This window comes from Crocodylus siamensis, chromosome 15 (assembly GCF_052110815.1).
Source record: "Crocodylus siamensis isolate JL-2025a chromosome 15, ASM5211081v1, whole genome shotgun sequence".
Lineage (NCBI taxonomy): Eukaryota > Metazoa > Chordata > Crocodylia > Crocodylidae > Crocodylus > Crocodylus siamensis.
Window position 1 is genome coordinate 17,226,939 of NC_143409.1, and position 24,573 is coordinate 17,251,511.

At 41.1% G+C, this 24,573-nt stretch overlaps 1 protein-coding gene across 7 annotated transcripts in view; it reads right to left on the reverse strand.

Annotated features, from left to right (window-relative positions):
* Window positions 1-24,573, reverse strand: part of ADAMTSL3 (ADAMTS like 3) — a 369,750-nt gene that overhangs the window by 17,501 nt on the left and 327,676 nt on the right. For 6 of the 7 annotated variants that reach the window (XM_090029326.1, XM_090029327.1, XM_090029325.1 and 3 more), the window contains 4 exons: window positions 24,236-24,364; window positions 8,167-8,340; window positions 2,549-2,668; window positions 1,522-1,734 (listed from right to left, as the gene is read on the reverse strand). In XM_090029326.1, coding sequence (XP_089885452.1) covers window positions 1,522-1,734; window positions 2,549-2,668; window positions 8,167-8,340; window positions 24,236-24,364 — 636 coding nt within the window. The remainder of the gene's footprint in view (window positions 1-1,521; window positions 1,735-2,548; window positions 2,669-8,166; window positions 8,341-24,235; window positions 24,365-24,573) is intronic. The other variant, XR_016439382.1, reaches the window with a different exon arrangement.

Here is a 24,573-nt window from a genome sequence, read left to right on the forward strand (position 1 = left end):
AGGGCTGGGGACAGACATTACATATAAACTGATTTAAGTGATCAGAAACTGGTTTAAACCTGTAACAGCACAGATGTTCAGTGACATAAACCAGTTTGAAAATGGCTGAAACCGCTCTGAGATAAACACAATAATCTCAGTATTATTATATAATTGAATTCTATGGCACTTTAAGGACTTACTAATGTCACAGTAAAGTGTTTGCAGATGGGGGCTACTTTTCTGCTGCAGTATATGTAAAGTAGCTCTCTAATAAATACAAAAATGTGTTAAGCTCCAACCCTATGCTGTGTAGCCTACTGAAGCAAACAGGGCTCTGTGCAGGTATATTAAAATACAGGATCAGGACCTTCTTGGTCACCATTAAAAATTAAGATTCATTTGGATGCCTGAACAACATTAACATAGGATTTGAGTATTCCCTGGGTGCAACCCATAGGAAATACAGAGTAATGTATTACAAATATCACAGAAAATCATATGTATTTGCCTGGTTTTAAAAAGTTTGGGAATTTTAGTAATGGAAAAACGCCCTATCAGGGAAGGTGTTCTACAGGGAGAAGACATAAAGATGCTCACTTGGAAATCAGGCTAATATTCTTGGAATTTTGCTAAGAAAGAATCTTTTCCTGCCTCCAAATCTGAACATTTCATTTGTACTGCAGTTTTTGAATACTGCAGTACAAGTTCTATGAGCTAACACTTAGGAATGAATTTGCAATGAATCTGAGATTTGGGAGTAGAGATGAGTGAAGAATAGTGGGATTTGTTTTGTGCAGCATTCTGGGGAAGAGTTGGAGATGAATTATTACATAAAGATGAAAAAATACAAAAGCTTAACATCAAGTGAGGCATTAGGAAGCTGTCAGGGACCAGGGAGAGGGGAAAGGAGCACAGGACTTCTGTGGACATTGATATGGATTGACTGGTATCTGTCTTTATGTATATTTTGGGGGATTAGATGCATCTTTCTTGGATCTGTTAATTTTTAACTTGAATTCATTAATAAAGTTAAAAATCAGTCTTGTAAATCATAAATTATGATGCCATTATAATGTATCTTTGAAATAGTTTTACATTTCATAAATTACAATTATTGTAACTCATTTTTATATACTTCTTAAATGATCTAACATTCATTAGTTATTCATTTTAATTTCTAAAGACAGTTTTGAGTTGGAGAGTACCATCCTCATAACAAAACATATAGACTTCCACTTCAGGAAGTCATACGACTGGTCTTACTTAGTACCTGTATAACACAGCAAGTCAGTGAACTCTCCTAGCTTCTTGATTATTGATAGCAAAATAAATACATGAAATGAGTATTCATATAATACAGAAAACCTATTGTCTTCATGTAGTGTACTTGCGTGCATAAAGTCAGGCACATGTGTTAGTGTTTATAGACCTGGGAACTGATTATTTTATATGTATAAAAATAAGCTACAAAGCTGTAAAGTTCTTAAAACATTAAATATTATAACAATTCAAGAATTTGTCATAGAATTTTCAACAAACCTTCCTTCTTGACATTTACCCAAACAGACAATGGTTTTACACTAGATGAAGTCCAACATCTGTATTGTCCAGCAAATTGACCAGAGACAGTGTTCACCTCTAGGATACGTCCCCCAGCCAGAGTTCTATGTTCCAAATCCTTTGCTTCCTCAATTGGATGATCTCTGAAGACCCACCGAATCATATTTCTGTGATTAGGATGCACTGGACAACCTGAAAATCAGTGACATTTTAGTATCTATCTAACCTTAGTGGATATAGTTTTTCTATTTGTGCACAGGTGTGTGGAAGTTTCTACCAATGCAGATGAGAAATGGACATATATTACAGTAATTCACAGACGTCAGAAATACAACCGAAACTGGTCTTGAGTACCTCGGACGGAGTATCTATTATATAAGCTAAAATGCAGGATCTTCTGCATATTTGTCACAGTTCTTTACAGTTTTCTGCCACTAAGTGAAACTACATTACATTCTTTATGAACCAAGGAAGAAATTCTAGCCCAAATGTAATCAATTATAAAATTCTCATTGCATTCAGTGGAGCCATAATTTCATCCCAAGCCTTTATGCTGGGCAAATGTAGTGTTTTTTTTAAGGGCATACATGAACCAATACAAGTTGCTACATATCTCATTATAGAAACCACTATACATAGAAAATAAAGTTACTAGTTTAGATGGAGAAATTAAAAAACAGTCCTAGAAGCTAAGGCAATCCTGAATCATTTTCAAGCAGAGCTGAAAGAGAAACTTCTCTACCTCAGCTCAGTGGCATTTCATTTGGGTGAACTTTGGAGTCACAAAAACTGCTTTGAAAAATTCTGAAATAAAAATTCAGAACTGATCTCTTTCTCTCTGGCTGCCTTCCTCTAAAACATCTGGGCCTGCAGAATGGGCCAAGGACAACAAACATGTTCTAGGAAACCAGTGTGACACTCTTGACCTTGTCCCGTCTTTTTTAATAAAACTGCTACTAGCAAAACCTTTCATTCTAAAAACAAGAAATAAACCCTGGCAACATACCAATCCTTAACAGGTCTCCATGTATCACACTTATGTTGGTACCAATTCCAGATGCCATTATGACACGCTTCCTTCTGCTCCCTTTGGCTGACACGGTATTAATCTTTGGAAATCCTTGTTCTGAAAAAAGCAATCCATAAAATCTCTTCTTATCAGGAATTATACACACTGGTAATTTTAATAAAATTGTTCCATATTTTATTAATGAAATGGAAGAACTGAAGGATTTCGAAACTCTTTAGGATCATCTTCTGCACTAAAATTCTCCATCCAGCAAATGATAATTTAGAACTGAGAAATCTATGCCATTCTTTTGGAGGCCTTAAGGAGCATTTGTAATGTGCCCTCACTTAAAAATGTATCTTTTAGCAAAAAAGAGCCGTTATACTTGCCAATTAGGAAAAAACGTACAAGATCTTTGACCTTGTTTACAGTTTCTCATGACACTGTCATCTATTATTGCTTTATCAGACATCCATCTAAATCAGTTTTTAAGAAAAATTCTCACTGGAGTCAGTTTAACTCCTTGGTTCCTTCAGATGGAAATATGACAAATTGCTAAAATAATAAAAAGAAAATCTCTTCAAAATCTTCTCTGTATAGTAGAGGATGCATAATGTAGGTATGCCTGTCACCATAGTAACTTCTCCTTTTTTATAATATGCCAGAATAACTGCCAAAAACATGGGCAATCTGTCAGTAACACAGAGTTCTTTGCCACTTTGTCAACATTTATTTTTTAATGACTGTGCATATTATACCTGGTCCTGTCTCTTTCTGCGGTTTAGGGCTTTTAACATTTTTTAACTTTCTCAGGCTTGTGCTCATTAATTTGACCCTTCTGCAATTTTTGGATGTGGAATGACTATAAAGTACTTTCTATTGTGTTTGCATGAATGGTGGATTGCAAAACTGCTTCAGGCCAGGCTGTGAATAAACCATCCTGACACAGGGGGTAGAAACAGATGTTGCTAAGCCGAAGCAGGTCAGCTGTGGCAGGATGTGTCCCACCACAGCTGATCAGCTTTATTGGGTGACACACATCACCCACTGTCCTGCACTGGGTCCCTGACTGATGTGGGGCAATGGAGGATGTATTATCCTTGTGCAGGGATTCCCCACACTGACTTGTGAAGGCACTGAGCAGCGTGGGAGTCACAGAGCGGTGCAGGAACCAGGGAATCCCTAGTACCTTGTGCCTCCAATTTGGGACCCACACTGACCTGTGTATCTGTGGGAAACATGGGCTAGTACAGGTCCTGGCAAGGAGATAAGGCAGGGGGGAAGTTCTTGGCACCCTGTGCCTCCATGCTGGGACCTGCACTGACCCAGAGACATGGAGTACCAGGAATTTCCTGGTTTCTACGCCATTCCACATCTGGACCCATGCTGAACTGTGCTTCATGTGGAGGCATGGTTCAGCAGAGGTCCTGGAGTGTCAGGGACTCCACTTTTCCTGCACTGCCCCCCTGTACTAACTTGCACCTCCGTGTGAGGCATGGGTCAGTGCAGGTCCCAGAGTGGAGGGTTCCACTAAGTAGGGAACCCTGACTTGACCCACTTGCCAAGACATGCCCTGCACCCCTCTGTAAGTAAGGAAAGCCAGGCAGGTGCTCCAGGGGCTTGAGGGTCCTGATCCTGGGATGCACAGGACTGGGTCCCTCAAGTCCCTGGGGCACCTGCCCTGGGTGCCTGGAAGTAAGAGCAGCTCTGAGTTGCTTGCATTTTCCCACCAGAGTCAATAGATGTTGGACACCAAGTAGCACAGTGTATTACTATCTTTTGTTGCAGCCACTGATGCTGCAAGATAAAGGGCAGGGATGTCTATTTGCTCACCATATGTACCACCATAAACATAGTTATGGCATCACAAATGCAATACAGGCAATGTCTGTTTCTATCTAAAGGCAACAAGGGAATAATAGTTGCATCTTCAGTCCTTGCCTCAATTTCGTGCTGCCACTTGACATACTAGAAAGGATCAGGAGCCAAAAGGTATATATGGGCTGGGGCAATTTAAATGCCTGAGGCGGCCAGTCCTTAAGTTCCAACTGTAGCAAATTTCCTGAATCCAGTGGAGGTTTTACCCATGGGCAGATCTAGGATTTTGAAAAGGGGATGCAGATGGTGTAGTGCATCACTACATAACACAACACTTGTTTTCCCATTAAAAAAAAACTAGAAGCTTTACTAAGGTGCTAGGGGTCTAGGACTACATTATTCAGTTTAAGATCCAAGCAAAAATAATAGGATGGGGAGTTGAGGGGAAGGGAGTGGCGGGTGAGAAGGAAGGGGCTGATTGCCAGAGTGTGGCACTCACCTGGTGCCAGGGGAATACAGCTGTTAACCCCGAACTGGCACCCCACACCTCAGAATATGGGTCCCCTAGATATTACACCATGGCTTCAAAATGCCCCTCACTGCCCTTTATGCATTGCCCCTGCCACCTTGAATGCCCCCTGGTTCTATTCTTTCCCCTGTTATCCCACATATTGCCCATGCTCAGCCCCATTCATTGTGCCCCAAGCCCAATCAGACCCCACCCTCCCCCTCACCGCCCACTGAATCCTACCTTGCCTCCTCACTGCTCCCATGAACCCACTGTACCTTCCACATACTTGTTGCCATCACATCCCAGCCCTCCAACAACTCACCATTCCCCTCCAAACCCACTGAGCCCTTTCTTTCCTCCTCTAGTCACTCAAAAAGTCCCTCACACCCTCTGGACCCTACCCCCCACCCAACCCCTCTCACATCCCATATTATCCCCACAGCCCCAAACGCACTCTTCAGCTTGAACCTCATCTACCCATCACCCCTATGATGCCCCAGCCCCTCCTTGCCCACAACTTTCTTTCCTTCAGGCCCATCCTCCCCAAATCCCCTTGGTACCTGTAACCCTCCATCCAGTCCATGGGAGAGCCTTCTCCTTAGAAACCCTCTCAAACATTTCCCCCTTTTCCTTATAGCCCCAGATGACAGGGCACATGGGGGTAGGGCTGTAATGGCTCTCCCTCTCCTCCACTGTCTTCCCTCCCCCTGGTATGCTCAGAGATGGTTTCCACAGCACTCCACCCTTAACAAACAGAAACAGTTGGGGTCAGGAGAAGACTCACTTCAGCTGCTTGCAGTAGCTTTAAGCAGGGAGATCAACTCCACTGGACCCACTCATTCTCAGTTTTATGCCACCCTTGTTGCACTACTAGTTCAGCCTCCCAGACTAGGGACAGATATTCAAAAAGCCTGAGCCTGAATTGATTCAATCTTTGCAGGTTCATCTAACCTGACTAGGCTGAACCGGTTTGTAATTGAACAGGCATTCTCTTTCGACTAAGGAAATTCAAGTGCATGCCTCCAGTGGCTTAGGCTAGAAGCTGAGAGGCACTAAAACAGCCCTCCCTTCCCTTGCATAGTGCTGAGCTGAGGAGGACATGACCATGCCCTGTACGATGTTTTGATTAGGGAGTTCTGCCTGCATGGTCCCAGGCTTTTCCCCACTGGCTGCTCAAGGGGTGGGAATGTTGCCAGACCCTAGCCCCCCTGCTAGGACTCTGAGGGAAGGGGTGGGGTGTCGTACATGCATCTGCCGATGACACAGAGCTTTTCAATTTCCCTCCCTACTTCTTTATATTGTCTGCGACAAACTGACAGACAAGCAAGCCAGCACGGGGATGATAACAGTGTTTATCTCCTCATCCACAAAACAATAGCCTCTCTCCATCTCTCTCTCCACTCTTCTTAAACAGCTTACCAGCTGACCAGTTGATTAGCTCCAAAAGCCCTAAGCAGTCACTATCCTGTCTGCCTGTCCCAGTGAAATTGGAGAGACACACACACATATACACCTTTTGGCATTAGCTAGCATAGCACATGCCTAGGGTCCATGAGTCTGGGGTCTATGCTGTGGGAGATGGGAGGGTGGGGGATTCCTGCTTGAGCAGTGAGCAGTGGGGGGCAGGGGGTAGGGCAGCGGGAAGTCAGGCAGACCCTGCTGTGCCTGCAGTCTCTGCTGGAGCTCCAGCCAGGGAGCAGAGGGGAGGAGTCAGCTCTGTTGTGGAGCAGAGCCCCATCCAGCCCAGAGAGCTGGGGGGAGTCTGGTTTATCTTAAACCAGTAAGGGGTCTGGGACAGACATAGCATAAACCAGTTTGACCGAGTCAATTAAGTCTGATACTACATTTACCAAGGTTTATCTCAAACCAGTTTCACCCATTTTCAAACTGGTTTATGTGCACTGAACATCAGTTCTGTTACAGGTTTAAACCAGTTTCTGATCACTTAAACTGGCTTATGTGTAATGTCTGTCCCTAGCCCCACAGCTTCCATCATCTGCTGCAATAAATAACCCAGAAAAGGGTTACTATATAATTTACCTCTTTGCTGCCTCTTTTCAACTCCCTTCTGCTTCTGAGCAGTGTACCAACACACAGCTCAGCAATCCTTCAGAATTATCCCTCCCCTCCCTGTTTTTGTTTGCTGTTTTACACTTTGAGTGGAACACAAATCAAATGAGAGCCAATGTACTACCAGCCCCTCTTCCTAATCTGTCCCTGCTTTTGTTGTTACTTACGTATGAACTGAAGGATTTGGTTGCCACTGCTTATTTCACATTCATTTAAGTTACTGTCAGACAGTGAAGACTAGAAATTAAGTTTGGGGTCTTACTAGCTCTTTTGTGTGTCACACCTCCATAGTCAAAACCACCCTGCTTAAAAACATCTGGATTCTTCTCTAATAAGGAAGATACAATTTGCATGCACATCCTCCTGGCACTGCTTACAACAGGCTGCACAATTTCATCCTTGCACAGGGACTCCCAATCCATCTTTGGAATGTCTTACTATACCAACAGGTCTCACCCTCTGTAAGTCCAAAAGTCACCTGATTTCTGGGTACTTAAGAATAAGGACTTAGTAAGAATACTTTAAGAACTCAGCATCCCTGGCTAACACACACCATTAGAAGAGGTAAACTTTACCACTGGAAGATTCAGCCACTTAAGACATTTTTGTGGGGGGGAGGGGAAAAGCAAGTTTGCAAGTTTTACATTACTAGTTTATTTGCAGCACAGTTGTTTAATCAGGGTTTGGTTTGGTTTTTAAAGAGTTTTCTATTTCCTGTTCCTTAATTTTACTAGGGTAAATAGTACTATTCAGCTTTAGTAGCCAATAGTCTGTTATTTTTACTCACTACTATGTCTATAAGATTAGATAGTACAGTTTATATTACAGTGTGTTTTTCTGTAACTTTTTCCAGGTGACTAGCAGCAACTCCCCTTAGTACTCAGGTGTGCCCATTATGCATTTTGTAATCAGGTGCTAGAAGTCCACTCCAGATACTAGCAGACCTATTTCTCCTCCTTGAAGACTAAAGACTAATGCCCAGAGAAAAACAGGCACAGCATCAGGAGAAAGGAGTCACAAACAAAGCTCTCTGTACCCAAAGTCTATGAATGGATTATATGAAATAAAAAATATCACTTCATAGGGTCAGGACCAATCAGAAAATTCCAAGCATAGACTAATTAAAGGGTTAAATATTTCCCCAGACATATCCCAAACTAATCTAAGGACAAGTTTGCCATTGCTTATGAATGATGAACTACGATTTTTCACTTACCAGTTAAGTGAAGAACAGATGTTCCTACTGCTTTTCCAAGTACATTAGTTGCTGTGCAAGTGTATGTGCCTGCATCTTCATATGACACATTCCTCAGAAATAATGACCCATTCAAAAGCAAGAAAGAACTGTTCCCTGTCATCTTAAGCCAGCTTACGTTTGGTCGGGGAACACCTTAAAATGCAAATAATAAACACACACATCACTTTTAATAAATCCTAGATTTTGTACTTCATACTGCTGCCTACCACCATAGTCAGTGTCTTGAACTACAATGTCATTTCTCAAATGGTGGGAATTCAAACAATACTTCACTAAATCAAGCACATTTTTGCATCTGCCACAAAACAGAAAACTCCTCAGTTGTATAACTGTTATTTATAATACTTAGTTCTATTATTGCTTCAGCACACTACACACATAAAAAGTTAAGCTCCATGTGGGAAGCTAGCAGAATGCTTTTACAGATGACTGTCAATCTCAAAAAAGCAATACATTGCAATATTAGGGCCTGATTCATAACTTTATGTTGACATAAGTCATCCCACTGGAGGACATGGGACCTAAATAAGTATTACTTCTGAAAAAGTTTGCAGAGCCATAGATTTATTTTGCACAGAGGCTTTCAGTTAGCACAGCAAAGGATGAAGTAATAATGTTAAAATTCTAATTAAAATAAAAAAGAAGGAAAAAGAGCACAAGTGTGTATGTCTGGGGGAGGGGAGGATATATTTACAAATGACATTAGAAAATAGATGGGGTAGCTTGTACCAGCAGCACAATAAGGGATAGAAGGTAACAATGTGATACAGTTTTCACTAGTAAAACTCTTACAGTTTGTGCTATGGAAGGCTAACCATATTCTGGTACCTTTTATTTAAATGTTCTGTCATCTGTCTTATAGTGTACTGAAATTGGGAAAATTGAAAGGGTCAGTGCTACCACCAGTACTTTTCAATGTATATACCTAAGATTTCCTGCATACATATAAGCAATATGTGTATGCTGAAGATGTTGCCATAGTAGCCCAAGGAACAGACATGACAGAACTGGAAAAGAGACTGAGTACTGATACAGAACTCATCGCTGTCTCCCCAAGTGGTGCTTCAAGTTGAGCATCAATAAATCAGAATCAGCACAATTTCACCTGGACAGCTGTCTACCCAAGAGCACACTGAATGTAAGAGTAGGCAACCACATCCTTGCTCATGAGCATACCCCAACCTATATTAGATTGTTCCCTCACCTATAAACATCACACCCAGAAGCTCAGCAGTAAAGTCTCTGCAGTTAGCTGTCTTAAGATGTTTAGCCAGCATGACATGGGGGGCCAACTTCAGAGTGCTCAGAACCACTGCGCTTGCAATGGTACATGCCCCAGCAGAATATTGTGACCCTACATGGTCCAGAAGTTGTTACACTGAAAAGCTCAATACTATACTTAACAGTGCACTGAGACTCATAACTGGTTATCCAACTTACACAAACAGAGGAGTACACCCTGTACTCTTTGGCATTAGATCAAGTGATATAAGAAGACAGCCTCTAACATCACTACTGGCAACAGAGGCAAGAGATGATGAAAATTACCTGCTCCATCAACCATTAATTGAAGGCCTGAACAGATGGAGGCTTAAGTGGCTTAAAAATAGCAAATTGTTTGTACATGAAGTCCACAAGCTCCTGGAAGAGGTTGGAGATGTTGAACCAAACTATGGGCAGCAACAGAGTGGGCCAACCACTGGGAAAGGTGCACAACACCAAGCAAGTCCCTTACCGGACACAACCTTGGCAGGGAAGCATGGGTCAAGCTGAACAAACCGAGATCTGGATACGGATGCTTCAAAACAACACTGTACCTGCTGGAACATCTTGGATAGCTCCCTGTGTGAATGCGGTGCCCAGCAAACAGCACAGCACTGAATTGAAAGTTGCAATTTCTACAAATGCCCAGATGGGGTAAGTGAAATCTGCATATTGAGCTACAACATCAGACAATGGCTTATAGATTTGGAAGTTGATATCTGATGCCACACAAAAGAGAAAAGACGGAACTCCCTCCGATTATAAATCCTTATCGTCTAAGAATTGCACAAAATTCAGAATTGGCTGGTATTTGACATCCCAAATGTCAAGCTCTGACTCGTTCAAATAAACAGTGCTACCAGTGTTGAATGCTTTCTAACATTGCTCTTTTCCCACAACATCTGTCTTGAAATGAAGTTCTGCAAGCTGTTACAGCCAGCAGATTAGGCACTTCATTGCTGGTCCTTTGTTCCAGCTGCAGCAGCAGCAATATTCTTTTGAAGTTCCAAACATCCAGAGAAATCCCGCTAGATACCTGTGACATATCTGGCCCATTGTTTAGCCAAGGTGGTGTGCTATGCATGATGCACAAGCCAGGCAGGCAACAATTAAATTGTCATTAGCATAAACACTTTTCTTGTTTAGAATTTTTTACCATTAGTCATTTAAGATATAGTAGCTGCGTCTGCACATGCGGTGGACTGCACAGTTGTTACTGCACAGCCATTTAGTGCTTGCTTAAGCAAGCGAGCTTATATAAGTATTAAATGCCTGCGCAGTACCATCACCACAGTTTTTTTCCCTGACACTACTGCACAGTAGCTCATTACTACTCTGCAGTACCGTCGCCACATGGTCAATGCTACTGCATGGTACCAATAAGCTAAGTAAATTGTTGCTCCTGTGCTGTAGCATATTGTGTAGACATGCCCACTAGTGGGTGCTACTATGGAACCTAACCAATTATGCAGGATATTTGGAAACATCAACCATGCTGAAAGCCAGTTCAGCTTCCTTTCTTCACAGATCATTGGGTATTATTGCTTTACGGATTATGTCTTCATGATGTGGAATGGTCCATAAGAAGAACTTTAACATTTCATTTACTGGCTTAGCACTTTCAGTGCACACCTCAGGTTTCCTTTAATGTAACAGGAACAAGATATATTGTGGATCCTGCTATTTCACTGATGGAAAAGGCTCCCCACACCACTTTGACTGTAAAGCTACTGGAGAGAAACACCATATTGTACTATCACAACTTTTATTGCAGACAGTTTAGCAACCGGTGAATGTTTTTAGGCTCAGAATATTTTGCATATTCATTGAATAAAACAGCCCAAGTTATAAATTTACAGAGTCCACTAGAGTGTAAAAAACAAGTGGCTCTTCCAGTTTTCCACAAGAAACTTTACACCATTTTGAGAATCCTCCTGGAATTAGGAAGAGGGCTTATTTTAAGCACCTCTTTTTTTATTACACCCTATTTTTTTGGCTAACAGATATTATTCTCAGACAGTCACATTTTTCCTTTACAGCACATTTTCCATTGCTTTTTGAGGATTTGTATTTACAGTAGAGATGGGTTGAGGAGGAGGAGGTATACAGATGCTGAGCTGGTTTAATCTAAGGTTTGGGTTAACAGCTAGACCACAGCCAGACTTCAGTGGCACTAAAATCTTGTGAGCAAATTACAGCCAAGAGAAATAAGCCAAAAACAGCACAGTAAAAATGGATTTGTGTGAGGGGATTCAAAGACTAACTACCCCAGCTTATGTGCATATGAGGGAAGATGAGATCTAACCTTCTGGACTAGGTTTCTTTCTAGCTGATAGTGTCTAATGGTTCAGTTCTATACCAGAGATAGTATTGTTTAGTGACAAAAACTGCATAAAACAGAGTCCCACACTGCTTTCAACACAGAATGTGTGCATGCATGCCAGGCTGCAGCATGAAGTAGGAAGAGTTTGAAAAATACACTTGCCTCTCGTTGTAGGCTCCAAAACAGGCTATCTGCCATATTCCCTGTTTAAATTAGTGAGACTTTCTAGAAATTAATCTTTCAGAGCTTTAACTTTCGTTTCAGGGAAAACAAGGATGCAGTTTTACCCAGGGTGAAAGATAGGCCAAGTTGTTTCTCAACTAAATAAAGACTAAGGCTGTTTCTCAACTAAAGATGAAGGCCACTCTCATGATCAGGGGGCAGCAGGGCAGATCCTATGAGGAGAGGCTATGGGACCTTAACCTATTCAGCCTTCACAAGAGAAGGCTGAGGGGGGACCTGGTGGCCGTCTATAAACTTACTGGGGGGGACCAGCCAGGAATGGGAGGGACCCTGTTCCCCCAAGCACCTCCCAGAGTAACACGGAATAATGGCCATAAGTTGTTAGAAGGTAGGTTTAGCCTAGACATCAGGAGCCACTACTTCACAGTCAGGGCAGCTAGGATCTGGAACCAACTTCCAAGGGAAGTGGTGCTGGCTCCTATCTTGGGGGTCTTTAAGAGGCCTGACATTTACCTAGCTGGGGTCATATAAGCCCAGTTTTCTCTCCTGCTCACAGCAGGGGGTCAGACTAGAAGAGCTACAAGGTCCTTTCTGACCCTACATCTATGAATCTAAGGCTGTGTTTTTTTCCAAGCTAGGTCTAAAGAGTAATGCTTCAAAAAAGCATGAACATAACTCCATGTGGCTGCTCAGCAGCTGCCTTGATTAAAATGCACAATGACAGCACTAAATAAGCTAAGATCTGTCCAGCAGTGTAACCATGAGGAATAAAACAACAAAGTCTAATGTCTCTTTAAGAATACATAAATCGAATCTGTGACAACAAGCACTATTGTACACTAACTGTAATTGAAGAGTTATGGCATGCTAATCCCACAAGGCAAAATGAGGGTTGTTTTAATACCTCTGCTCTGAATTTCTATACCTAAACTTTTTTCTTTTCAAGATTAACCTTGACTGTGAATTTACTGGTCTTATGAAGATAGCTTTGGAGATTAATGCAATAGGCCCAAAATGAATTTTACTCTAAATTACTGGTGCATATTCTCAGCTTTACCACTGTTTTTATATGGGACTTAATACTAAAAAATGCTCACCTCTTAAACAGTGTGGTACATTGCTTTCAGTTGACTTACTGGGGACCAGTTTGGGAGCCCTTTACTGAGTTTTTTTCATTTGACATTCCATGTTTCCCCCAACCTTTGTATGGGTGGGAATTGACCCTTTTTGGGTAGGACTGAGCTATGGGTCTATTGGCTGCATTTGCCTCGGAGCTCTTTCTGCATGTGAGTGTAAGCACATAAATGTAGATGGCAGGAGCATTAGGGATAATGCTTGGTTACAACGTAGGCTCTCTGCAGTGAAGACACAATCAGAAACAGCTTCAGGACTTTACTGCAATCTGCTCTACTGTTTTGGTGGTGCACAGAGCCTATAAAGAAGAGAGTTGGTACTATGCTCGGTGCTTCAAGGGCAGCCATGCCCACTTCCTACAAATCAGAGTAGCCCCTGAGCAGCCCAGAATCTGGGAATCATAAGGATGGTATAAAGTTTTAACCTACTTTTAGAGAAATATAGTACAGTCTGGCCAGCAGTTGTTTTTTATTGTATGGTGCTTTGAGGTCTGGCAACCTGCAACCTATAAATGGATTAAAGAAATAAAATAGGCAATAGGAAAATATAAAACCATCCTCTGAGTGCTCCTTTACTTTCTCATGGCTTTTGGATATGGAAGCTTGCACATTTCCAGCCTTTTGGACACTTCAGTTATCTGATCTTCCATATATTTCCAATGGAAGATCTATTTCTGCCTGCCTCTCATGGAAGACATTCTTGTACTTATTGTCATTTCTGGAATAACTATCAGGAGAAACTCTTACTCTTGGAAGAGACTAATGATGAATTATTTTTAGAAGTGGCAATCATGACTAGAGATGAACCAGGAGGGAGTAAGGATGAATATCACAACTGCCAAACATTTCCAAGCAGGCACAGAGCTTGATTGGCCAATACAGAGAAGATTGAACTGCTTCCAAACAGGGGTTAAAACTGAAGTTAACGTGCAACCGTGGGGATACTCCAATGACGCAAACGCCATGTGCAAATGTAAAAGAAACTGTCAGACTACAAAATATCTACTGGCCTACTCATGTATATGTAAATCATGTACAACGAGGACCTTGCTAAGGCTACAGATTGAGCAACATAGTATGTGCCTATTTCGGAACCCAAATTTGAATATGACAGGCCACAGCATTTAACATTCATCCACTTCTCTCAGGGCACCATATAGTGGCAGTACCAAAGCATTAACATCATTTTTACACTTCTGTTGAAAAAGCTTTCATTGTGCAGCTTCCATGTAATTGCTTTAAAAAATTAAACATTATTAAACACTAATGAACTGAGATGCTGCTTTCATACTTGTATTTATTGCTGCATGATGAGTTAAATATCATCAGGCTTTGTGAGAAATTGGGCACGAAATGGTAATTTCTCCCATTCTTCCTGTGATAGGGCTCTCACAGTGCTACCAATGCAATAGTAAAAACCATTCAATCAGTCGTGGGGACAAAATGGCATAGCTTTCAAAGAGTTGTTTTTCCTACTTAGAGTGGTAGAAGCTTGTGTTTTATCCTTTAAGGATCAAGCACCTAATCTTTAGGCCATGTGTAGATGAAACAAGAGGCGTGTGTGGATGACACTTCAAAGCAGGCTAAATGCTTTTGCACCACTTTAATAGTGTCAGTATTTGCATGCCTCAGTGACATATTGCGCATTAATTCCAGCCACTGTAGGAACTTCAGCGGTGTAATGCACCTTAAGTGACTTGGGGCGCAGCAAACTAAAACTCTTTCGTGGAGCGAAGCACTGGGCTCCATGCAGCTCCACAGCTCTGCAGGCAGCGCGATAGCAGCCTAGGAAAGCAGGCTCCACCCAAGAAAAGCAGCGAGCCTGATCTTTTTTTTTTCCCCCTCTGGAGCCTTCCTGCCTGCCTGAGCTGTGTGGGGGCCCAGTGCTTCCCTCCACGGCTGCGGTGTCCCCCGGGATCGCCCGAGCCAGGTGCCTGTGGGCGGGTGCTGCCGGGGGGGGCGGGGAGCAGCTGCCACAGAGGGAAGCACCAGCCTCCCCTTCTGCCCCACAGCTCAGGGACTGCTTCGCCCACCAGCAGCTTGCCCTCCCCTCCCTGCCACTGGAGGGGCAGGTAAGTGCACGGTGTGTGCACGACATGGGGTTTTAATCAGCAGTAAATGGAAGCAGTGTTTTTTAAAACCCACTGCTTCAATTTAGGGCCCCTACACAAGTGCCTAAGTTTCATCTACACAAGTGCCTAAATTTTGTATAAATATTAAAGTTTCTTTGCCATACTAGAAAAACAACTATAGAATTTCCTTCTTAGTCGAGACAAATTATAAGAAAAGCCAAAATGTGACTGAACCCATTGGCCTAAAGGAGGACTTAAACAGCAGCTAGTTCTTGCCCACACCCCTGAACTGCCCTTAGGCTGGGCTTGAAACAGTTACAAACTACACTACTTACATTTTGAGGCCCCTTTACCTGACAGAGTGTGTTAAGGCACCTTTGTGTAAAAAAGTAATTGGCCGTGTGCAAGTGAAACAAAGATGTTTCAAAAGACACTTATTTAAAATTTAAAAAAAAATTTTCCTCTAATTCATATATTTTTCTACCTTTTTTCCTCTGAGTCGATAGGGTCTCTGCTGATGTAATTTTGCTCTACATGCAGCTCTTTTGATATTAAGCCATCATCTGGTTTGCTTGGTTCTACTGCTCCTGTTTCTATATTCTGTACTCTTCATTTTACAGTCCCTTCCTTAACCAAGGAATATAAGCTCCTCCTAAAAGTCCTTTACATAGTGCCTCTAGTGTCTCTAGTAGTCACCTGACATGACTACTATACAAAATATTCCACTCAGAGCTCAACTGTTCTGAGTCCTCCTGAGAATAAATGGCAGGAATGCACATTGAGCAATTCTGTTGTAGTAAATGTAATATTTTTAATGTATACCTTTTGAACTCCCCTGTTTGTCATGTAAAATAAAAATCCCATTCTCCATATACATCCAACCAGCACAAAAAATATCACAAGCAGAATTCTTTGAATTCTCTATGGTCATGCTGTGATCACTCTTACACTGGAGGCTACTTTCACCACCACCCTGCCCAAGAATTAAGTAAGGTTGAAAAGTGACTCATAGCCATCTTTGTTTTCTCCAACCCCAGCTATGTTCAGTGCAGCTGAGGATGAAAGCTGACAGGTATCCAACCTTCCCCAAACAATCAAAGGATTCAGGAAGCCTGGGCACAATCCTGCTACTGTTGATGCCTGTGGGAGTTTTGTCATTGACTTCATTTGGTAATAGGATCATACTCTGTGGCTCCAATTCAGGAAAGCACTTAGCAAATGATTAAATCCATCCCTATTAGGGAAACCAATTAGCACACGTGTAGTTAAATGTATGCATGATTGCCCTTCCTGAACAGAGATGCTTTACTGAACTGGGGTCTGATTAACTTTAAAAACTTAATACCAGAATTTTAATCCTGTAGTGGTGCTAAATCCTCTGTTCTTAAAAATGTCTGTTACAGACCTAAGTAGCTATAACATTTTTAAATTAGTTTAATCTATTTTTCCAACCTTAAACACAAGCTATTTTCCATTAGCACCAGAGAAGCTCTAAAATATTCAATGTTCCATGAAAAAAGGTCATTTTCCACCAGGAGTTGCTCTGGAACAGCAAATGTTATGGAAAAAAATTGCAGCTCTGAAAGGGCTGTGAAACACGTGTCTAAAAAAAAAAAAATCTGCACTATAGGGTGCCCTTAAAATATTCAGTGTTCAAAAACAAATTTCCTCCAACCTTGAAAACCCAATGAAATATTACACACTATAAAAATCTTGGCCAACTAACTGGCTGCTCTAAAACATTGGATATGTCTTCAGAACTTTTTTCCTCAGCTATGTAGAATCTCATAAAGTTCTGTGTTTCCCATTCAAGAGCAAGGCAGAACTGTGCTGGCACAAACCACTTTTTGTTAAACATTTTCTTTTTTTAAAAGTTTACCTAACTTTAGAGGCTATTTTAGCATGCCATCTTTAAGAGGAAATATACTGTAGTTCACTATCTACTCAATGACTATCATCTGAACAATGCTTGCCATGGAATCACTTAGATCCATAGTAGAGTTAGTTTAACATTTTACTTCTGATAACATTTCTGAGTACACTTCAAATGGTCTCTTCCCTCTGTTAGAAGCCATATAAATACCTCTATATTCACCTGAGTTTTCCTATAGCTAGAAATGCACGTTTTCCTTGGGCCCAATTCTTGCAGATAATCACAAAGCTCATGTTGAGTTTATATGGGGCAGAATATGTTCCCATTTGGTTCTGTCTGCCAGAACTGAAACACATTCTCCTATGAACAGAATTTTAAGACTATGATTTTCAAAATTAAGCACCTAAAATTAGGCTCCTAATAGTTAGGCATCTTCAAAAATGCAAAGTTCGGGGAAGGCTCAGCCTTTAAGTCACATTTATGGAGGCAGCTGAAGACTGACTTATTTTGACCTACATCTGTAAAGGGGAGTATAAGAGAGAGCATTATCTGGTTGTGCCCCTACAAATTAAAATACAAGCAGTTTCACCAGTTCAGACATCTGCTGAACTCTCCTTCCACATAAGCCATGAGCCGCTTATGTGAGCAGAGCCCCTGACAGAGATTCTGTTGGAGCTAAATACTACAGTCCTGGCACCATACCATTGCCTTCAGATGGAGTTAGCATGAGTAAAAGCTATAGGAAAAATGGTATTTAGTTTCTAAATCTTAATCGTTCCTAGCTAGAGCTTGATTTTCAGATGAATGTGGTCTCAAATGTATGTTTCCTTTTTCTTAAAATGGTGTTGAAGTTTCTGTTTTATGCACCAACTCCTCTACCTCCCTTTCTGGGACACGTCTCTTAGTGAACGCACAAGGGGGACAAGATGATTACAAGGTCTCCACTAGCATCCAAAAGAATCTTAAAGACCAAGGAAGATTTCACAATATCAGTATGTTGTGGGTCTGTAACTCACCCATTTTTTATGGTGGTGGTGACAGCAACGAATGGGATTTCTCTTTTCTAGCCCATTCCTATTTCTGTCACAAAATGATTACTGGACTCTTTATGAGGGGAACCTTATAGACCACTCTTGCCCTCGTCCGCTTCCTGTAGGTTTTTCCCATAGAGGGGGTTAATCTGGTTCTTAAAGTATGTCTACAGAATGAAACAAAAATGTGATTCTAGCACGAGGAAGGTCCATGCCCACAACAAGCCTGGTATGCTTTCTGGATTCTAGCCTATACTGTGCTATCTTCATCACTACTGTTACCCATGCTAGCCGGTTGGGCCATGTGAAGCTTCATTCGCTGATTCGATTTGAAGGAGATTTGGCTTGATTCGGCAGCCAAATCTCCGAATCTGAATCAAATCAGGAGACCCATTAATCTCTCTGAATTGAATCAGAAGCCTCCAATTCAATTCAGAGAGATTCGACAATTCGGCCATAGACACAGCTTTATGTTTTTTCTACATACTTCAAAGTACCAGGCAGCTCATGAACACTGAGATGGTAGGGTGGATGGAGCGTACCACAGGAGTGCAGAGGAGTCCCCCATGTGCTCTGCGGTGGACCTGGAAGTGCTGGGTTCAGTTCTGGGTCTGCTGCGGAGTGTGTGGGGTACGTTCCCCAGAACCCCAGCTCAGCAACAAGTGTGTCCTGGGTCTGGGGGGGCACCTACCAAGCTGGGGATACAACGGGGGGGTCCCTGCACACTCAGTGGTGGACTCAGCATTCACGAGCTGTACCTGGTACCTCATGGTATGTAGAAAAAACATTTAAAGCTGTGTCTACGGCCGAATCGCTGATTTTCTGAATCAGAATTGAAGCTTCACATTCAGCTGAATCAAATCGGGACAGTAATCAGAATCAGCTAATTGAATCACTGTCCCCTGAACTGGGCTGAATCCGAATCAGATACGGGCTGTTTTGCACACCCCTACTAGCTGTACTGAAGCTAGCACAGTCATTCCTACTGAGGTGGCAACTGAATCTTCATCTTGCTCAACAGTGATGGCAAATGTCATTAATGGAAGACCTATAGGTCTGAAGGAAGTAAACCTAAAAGGATTTGATACAAAGAAATATTCCAGAAATCAGGAGTTTGAGGCAAATGAGCCAAGAAAAGATATGGAAAGAAGGAAGCATGAAAAAGACAATATGAACATCAGGCCATATGGCAGACAGAGGCATGACAAAAGCTTTCATTATCATTTTCATAATCTACTTATGAAAAAGAAAATACGGTACTGAGTTCCTTCCTATTTGTTCACTTTTTTTAAACAAATACACAAGACTTTTGAAACCCAATATTAACTTGCTTTTTGACTCATGCAAGCAAAGCCAAACAACACAAAAAATCACATGTCTAGAGATGATATTGGTATTATTTTTATCCAGATGATTTCTGAAATGAAAAATAAAATAAAGAAATAAAGAATATCAAAGTCACTTTTAGAATAGTGCAGGTAAATGTAAGGAAGACCAAATTGCTGCCTTCATTTCCAAGCGCTTCAACCATGTGGTATTGCTCATCAGATAGCATGTAACTGGTCCACGTTTGTAAAATGTGTGTGTAAACAAGTTAATTTCTAACAAGTTAATACTACCAATTCAATATATTTTGCATTCTGCTTAAAAGATTTTTAAAGGCACCTTATTAATGAAGCTGCAAAAGTACTTTCAGCACTGTACAAAATATGAAGATGTCCTGACTCTTAAAGTTTCCAATATGAATAACATTCAGAGATCAAATAAAATGTATGTAGTATAAACAACTTCGCACATCCCTTCTATTATCTCACCAGAAGGTGGCATACAATGCACAGTTTATAGACATTTTTATTTTATTTTTTTCAAATTCTTTTCTATTTTTCTTCAGCTTAGAACTTTCAACCTTTTACAATAAAGACTCTGACAGTTTTAGTTCATTTTAAGTAATAATCACAAAAGATCCTTTCTGCAAATACAATAACTGTTATCCAAGAGCAATCTGGAGCAACTAGTATTGATATTTATACCATGCATTGATATATATACCATGCATTTATACCATACTATTGAAAAGCAGTTGGCTGTGACAGTGGAACATCAATCTGTCCAGAATGGTATGAATATCTTTTAATGTATGTATTGTGAAAGTGAGTTTATTACAATCAGTGGAAAAATATTTTTATTATAAATGAAAAAGAAAACAAAAGTTTACATCATTAGCTTCACCAAATTAGCAGAAATAACTTTCTTAACCCTTATCCTAACAGTCTGTTACTTATTAGGATGTATGCTTTATATCACATCCTACACATTGTGTAATTTGAAACTGAGTAGGGTGTGACAGTCTTTTGATGGAAGCAAAAATAAAACAGCAGCACAAGAAAAAATGTGTTCAACTTGCTTAGATTACACAGAATATTATATATTTTTGTTTGATGATATAACATTTCTCTATGTCTCTAAGCCTAATAAACCTGGCTTTCCTAAATCCTTTGTTAGAAAGAATTAAGCTTGATAGCTTTGTTGGCCATGAATAATTCACCAAACAAACATATCCTGCAGCCATTAGCTAGCCACTAGGTGATGCTGCTAAGTACATCCTTCCCCCTGTCACCACCTCTTGAGCTCCTAACATCTTTTCTCCCAATTTACATGGCAGGCTGCTCATGACGTCCCCTTCTTCAGCATGAGGGCACATTGGTCTGTTATATCAGCCATAAAGGAGTTTTTTTCCTTTTCGAATATTTTTTTACATTTCAGAAAATCACCTGCAGAGGGAGTCACGGCCTCCTGGCTACTAAAGGAGGAGTCTATCTTCTAATCAATCTGCTAACTAGGCACTGGAGATGTGGAGAAAAATTAATAAAACAATCAATCCTACAGACTAATTGTAATTGTTGATATATACATTGCTTCCAGAAAATATATCTGAATAAATATTCAGCCAAATAAATTTTTAAAATGTCTCAACAGCACTTTGCAAAGATTGGAAAATATTGACAACACTGGTTTACAGGTGGATCAATTCACCACGTTAGTAGCAGAGTCGAGATGAGATGAGAACTCAAACATTATGGGTGGAAGTCCACTGCTCTAACCATGAGAATCTGAAGATTCTACGTGATGATAAAAAACATTACTCCTGTCACTCTACCCATTACTCCATCTATATGTTAGAGCACAGGAGCTTCAGTGTAACCATTTACAAAAGTGGTGTTTATATATATGTTCAACTTCAGTTTTAGTCAAAAGCTGTTTATTTTTTACCTAGCTCCAAATTTACAAAGGCATTTATTTGCATGCTTCATTTTAAATGCCGTACCCAGAGAGCGGTGGTGGATGGGTCATTTTCGGCCTGGAGGGATGTGGGCAGTGGGGTTCCCCAGGGCTCGGTCCTCAGGCCTGCACTGTTCAACATCTTCATCAGTGACTTGGACGAGGGGGTAAAAAGCACCCTGTTCAAATTTGCTGATGACACTAAGATGTGGGGGGATGTGGGCACGTTAGAAGGGAGGAATAGGCTGCAATCGGACCTAGACAGGTTACAGGGATGGGCGGATGAGAACGGGATGGGTTTCAACACTGACAAGTGCAAGGTGCTGCACCTGGGGAAGAAGAACCAGCACCATACCTACAGGCTGGGGAACTCCCTTCTCGTCAGTGCAGAGGCAGAAAAGGATCTTGGAGTTATCATTGACTCCAAGACGAACATGGGCCGGCAGTGTGGGGATGCAGTCAGGAAGGCCAACCACACCTTGTCATGCATCCACAGATGCATCTCGAGCAGATCCAGGGAGGTGATCCCCCCTTCTATGCGGCACTGGTCAGGCCGCAGCTGGAGTACTGCGTCCAGTTTTGGGCGCTGCACTTCAGGAGGGATGTGGATAACATGGAGAGGGTCCAGAGGAGGCCACTCCCATGGTCAGGGGGCAGCAGGGCAGGCCTTATGAGGAGAGGCTACGGGACCTGAACCTGTTCAGCCTCCACAAGTGAAGGCCGAGGGGAGATCTAGTGGCCTGTTACAAACTAGTCAGAGGGGACCAGCAGGCATTGGGGGAGTCTCTGTTTCCCCAAGCACTGCCAGGAGTGACTAGGAATAACGGTCACAAGCTGGCAGAGGGTAAATTCAGATAGACATCAGGAGGCGCGACTTCACGGTCAGGGTGGCTAGGGTCTGGAACCAGCTTCCAAGGGAAGTGGTGCAGGCCCCTACCCTGGGGGTCTTTAAGAGGAAGCTAGACAAACACCTCGCCGGGGTCGTTTGACCCCAGTACTTTTTCCTGCCAAGGCAGGGGGTTGGACTTGATGATCTGCTCTGGTCCCTTCCGACCCTACCAACTATGAAACTAAATGTGTCCTGAATTTCATGGGAAATAGTCATATGATCAGATTTAGGCACTTGTTTAGATGACTGCACAATCAGCATCTACATGTGATATATTTATAAAGCAGAAAAATTACCAATGTTTACAGTTTACTTTTTAAGAAAGTAAGCTGTAAGGTATCTTGCATACTCACCAGTTTTTTAGGTAACTGGTAAACAGTATATTACTAATATTCAGAAGTTTTCACTTTTGCCAAAAAGCAAATCTGGCAAGTTTGCTCCCCTCTCTTTGGATTAATAAGCTTTGTAGAAAATAAGGCTATTAAATTATCTACTACAGGGGCACTTCAATGGTGTACTATTTTTGATTAACTAAAGGAAATCAGAAAAATTGTCCTTACCTCATTTTATAAGTTAATTTTTCTGCTTTTAGCCTGACTGAAATTTAAAAATGTGCAAGTTGTAGTTGTTGTTGTAGTTCTAGTTCACAAATAATAATATCCACTTCCTCAGTAATTATAGGAAATAAAGCAGTCAGATAAATCATTTTAAAGTCAACACTAATGTCTTAACATAACTAATGTCTGGCGCACTACCACATAAAACCCTGAAGTATTTGGAAGATAAAAAGTCCCATGTGCAAATATTAATTGATATTCAAATAGCTAAATGCACACTCATCCTAGCAAAATTAATATTAACAGTGTAATTTTAACTTTCTGCTCATTTTGAGATGCTGGTCAGTTGTATATAGAATATATTGCCAAAGTATATTGTATACTACCAAAGTATAGTGGGAAAACATTACTTCACTGAAGAATTAGCTTTGGTACAAACAGTGAATAGCTGAGCCACATGTCCCAATATCCATCAGTTTGGCATCACTTTTCCATTTAGAACTATTTACATTAATATATTTCTATCATTATTTGGGTCTAACATCAACATCCTTCTTTTGTAGTAACTGAAAGGAAAATAAAATTTCCCCAAAGCAATAAAAATGGAAATGGCACACTGAGTTGTCTAAACATTTATTTTCAATCGGTTGTAACTGTTTCCAAGCACTAGTGAGACGTTACTGGCACCATTCTAGCTGAACACTCACCTCCATGCTCTTGATTAAATGAGACACAAAATGTTGGCCTGTATTTTATTATAACAACTGGCAAAATACTATTTTTTTTGTTAATTAAATTGTAAAGAGATTAGTTTAAACTACCATAATGAAGAGATTAAAAGGTAAAATATCCACTTCCCCTGTACAACCCAAGATCTAGAAAATAGGATTGCTTAAAATGTAGCTTCTGTTCAGCATAAGTGCTGCGCTAAAGGTGTTGAGCTACAGAAGCACTGCAAGCTTCTGTGGCTTGGCATCTAAGCAACCTAATCTTCTGTGTCTTGAAGCCACAGGAGGCTGATTGTAATTGGTATCCTGACTTTTTGCCACCCACTTTAAAATTTGTAGAAGTGAGGCTTGAGACTTCATTTTCCAGAAGCAAAAGCCTCTCAGATTAGAGGAAGGTGCCATCAGAGTGAAGCAGATTTTCTGATTCGCACATCAGCTTGCTGTGAAACCAGCCTATCTGCTCACCATAATCCCTTTTGTGGGCATAAAAGACTGGTGGACTATAGTTCACCTAACAGAAGAGCATATTTTTAAAGCAAGAGTCCACGTGGTACATGAGAGAAACAGAGAAAAAATGTGGGGTGGGTATGGAAGACATACCTAATAAAAATAGCTAATGATTAATGTTCTATGGATTATACTTGTACTGTACTCCAGCACAAACAATAAACTAACTTCAGCCACGTTGTTGCTTACCTTTCACTGGACATTCAATTGTAATGTTTGCTCCAGTTCTTGTCACTATTGTACCTCCAACAGTTACAGAGAAATTACTGTCTTCCATATTTGTGACATTCATTCCATGGGACAAAATGATGGGAACCTCTGCAGAACAGGAGTTAATGAATGATGAGTTTAAATATCTTTTTCAGTTTTATTTGCTTTGTAAACCCCGTATTTAAATCATCGCTTTTCAGAGCAGAAATTAGTTTGGAAAGATGAGTATAGATTTTCAAGTGGATCAGCTATCAAAAAAGCAAACAAAATGTTAGGGATTATTAGGAAGGGAACTGTGAACAAAACTGAAAGTACCC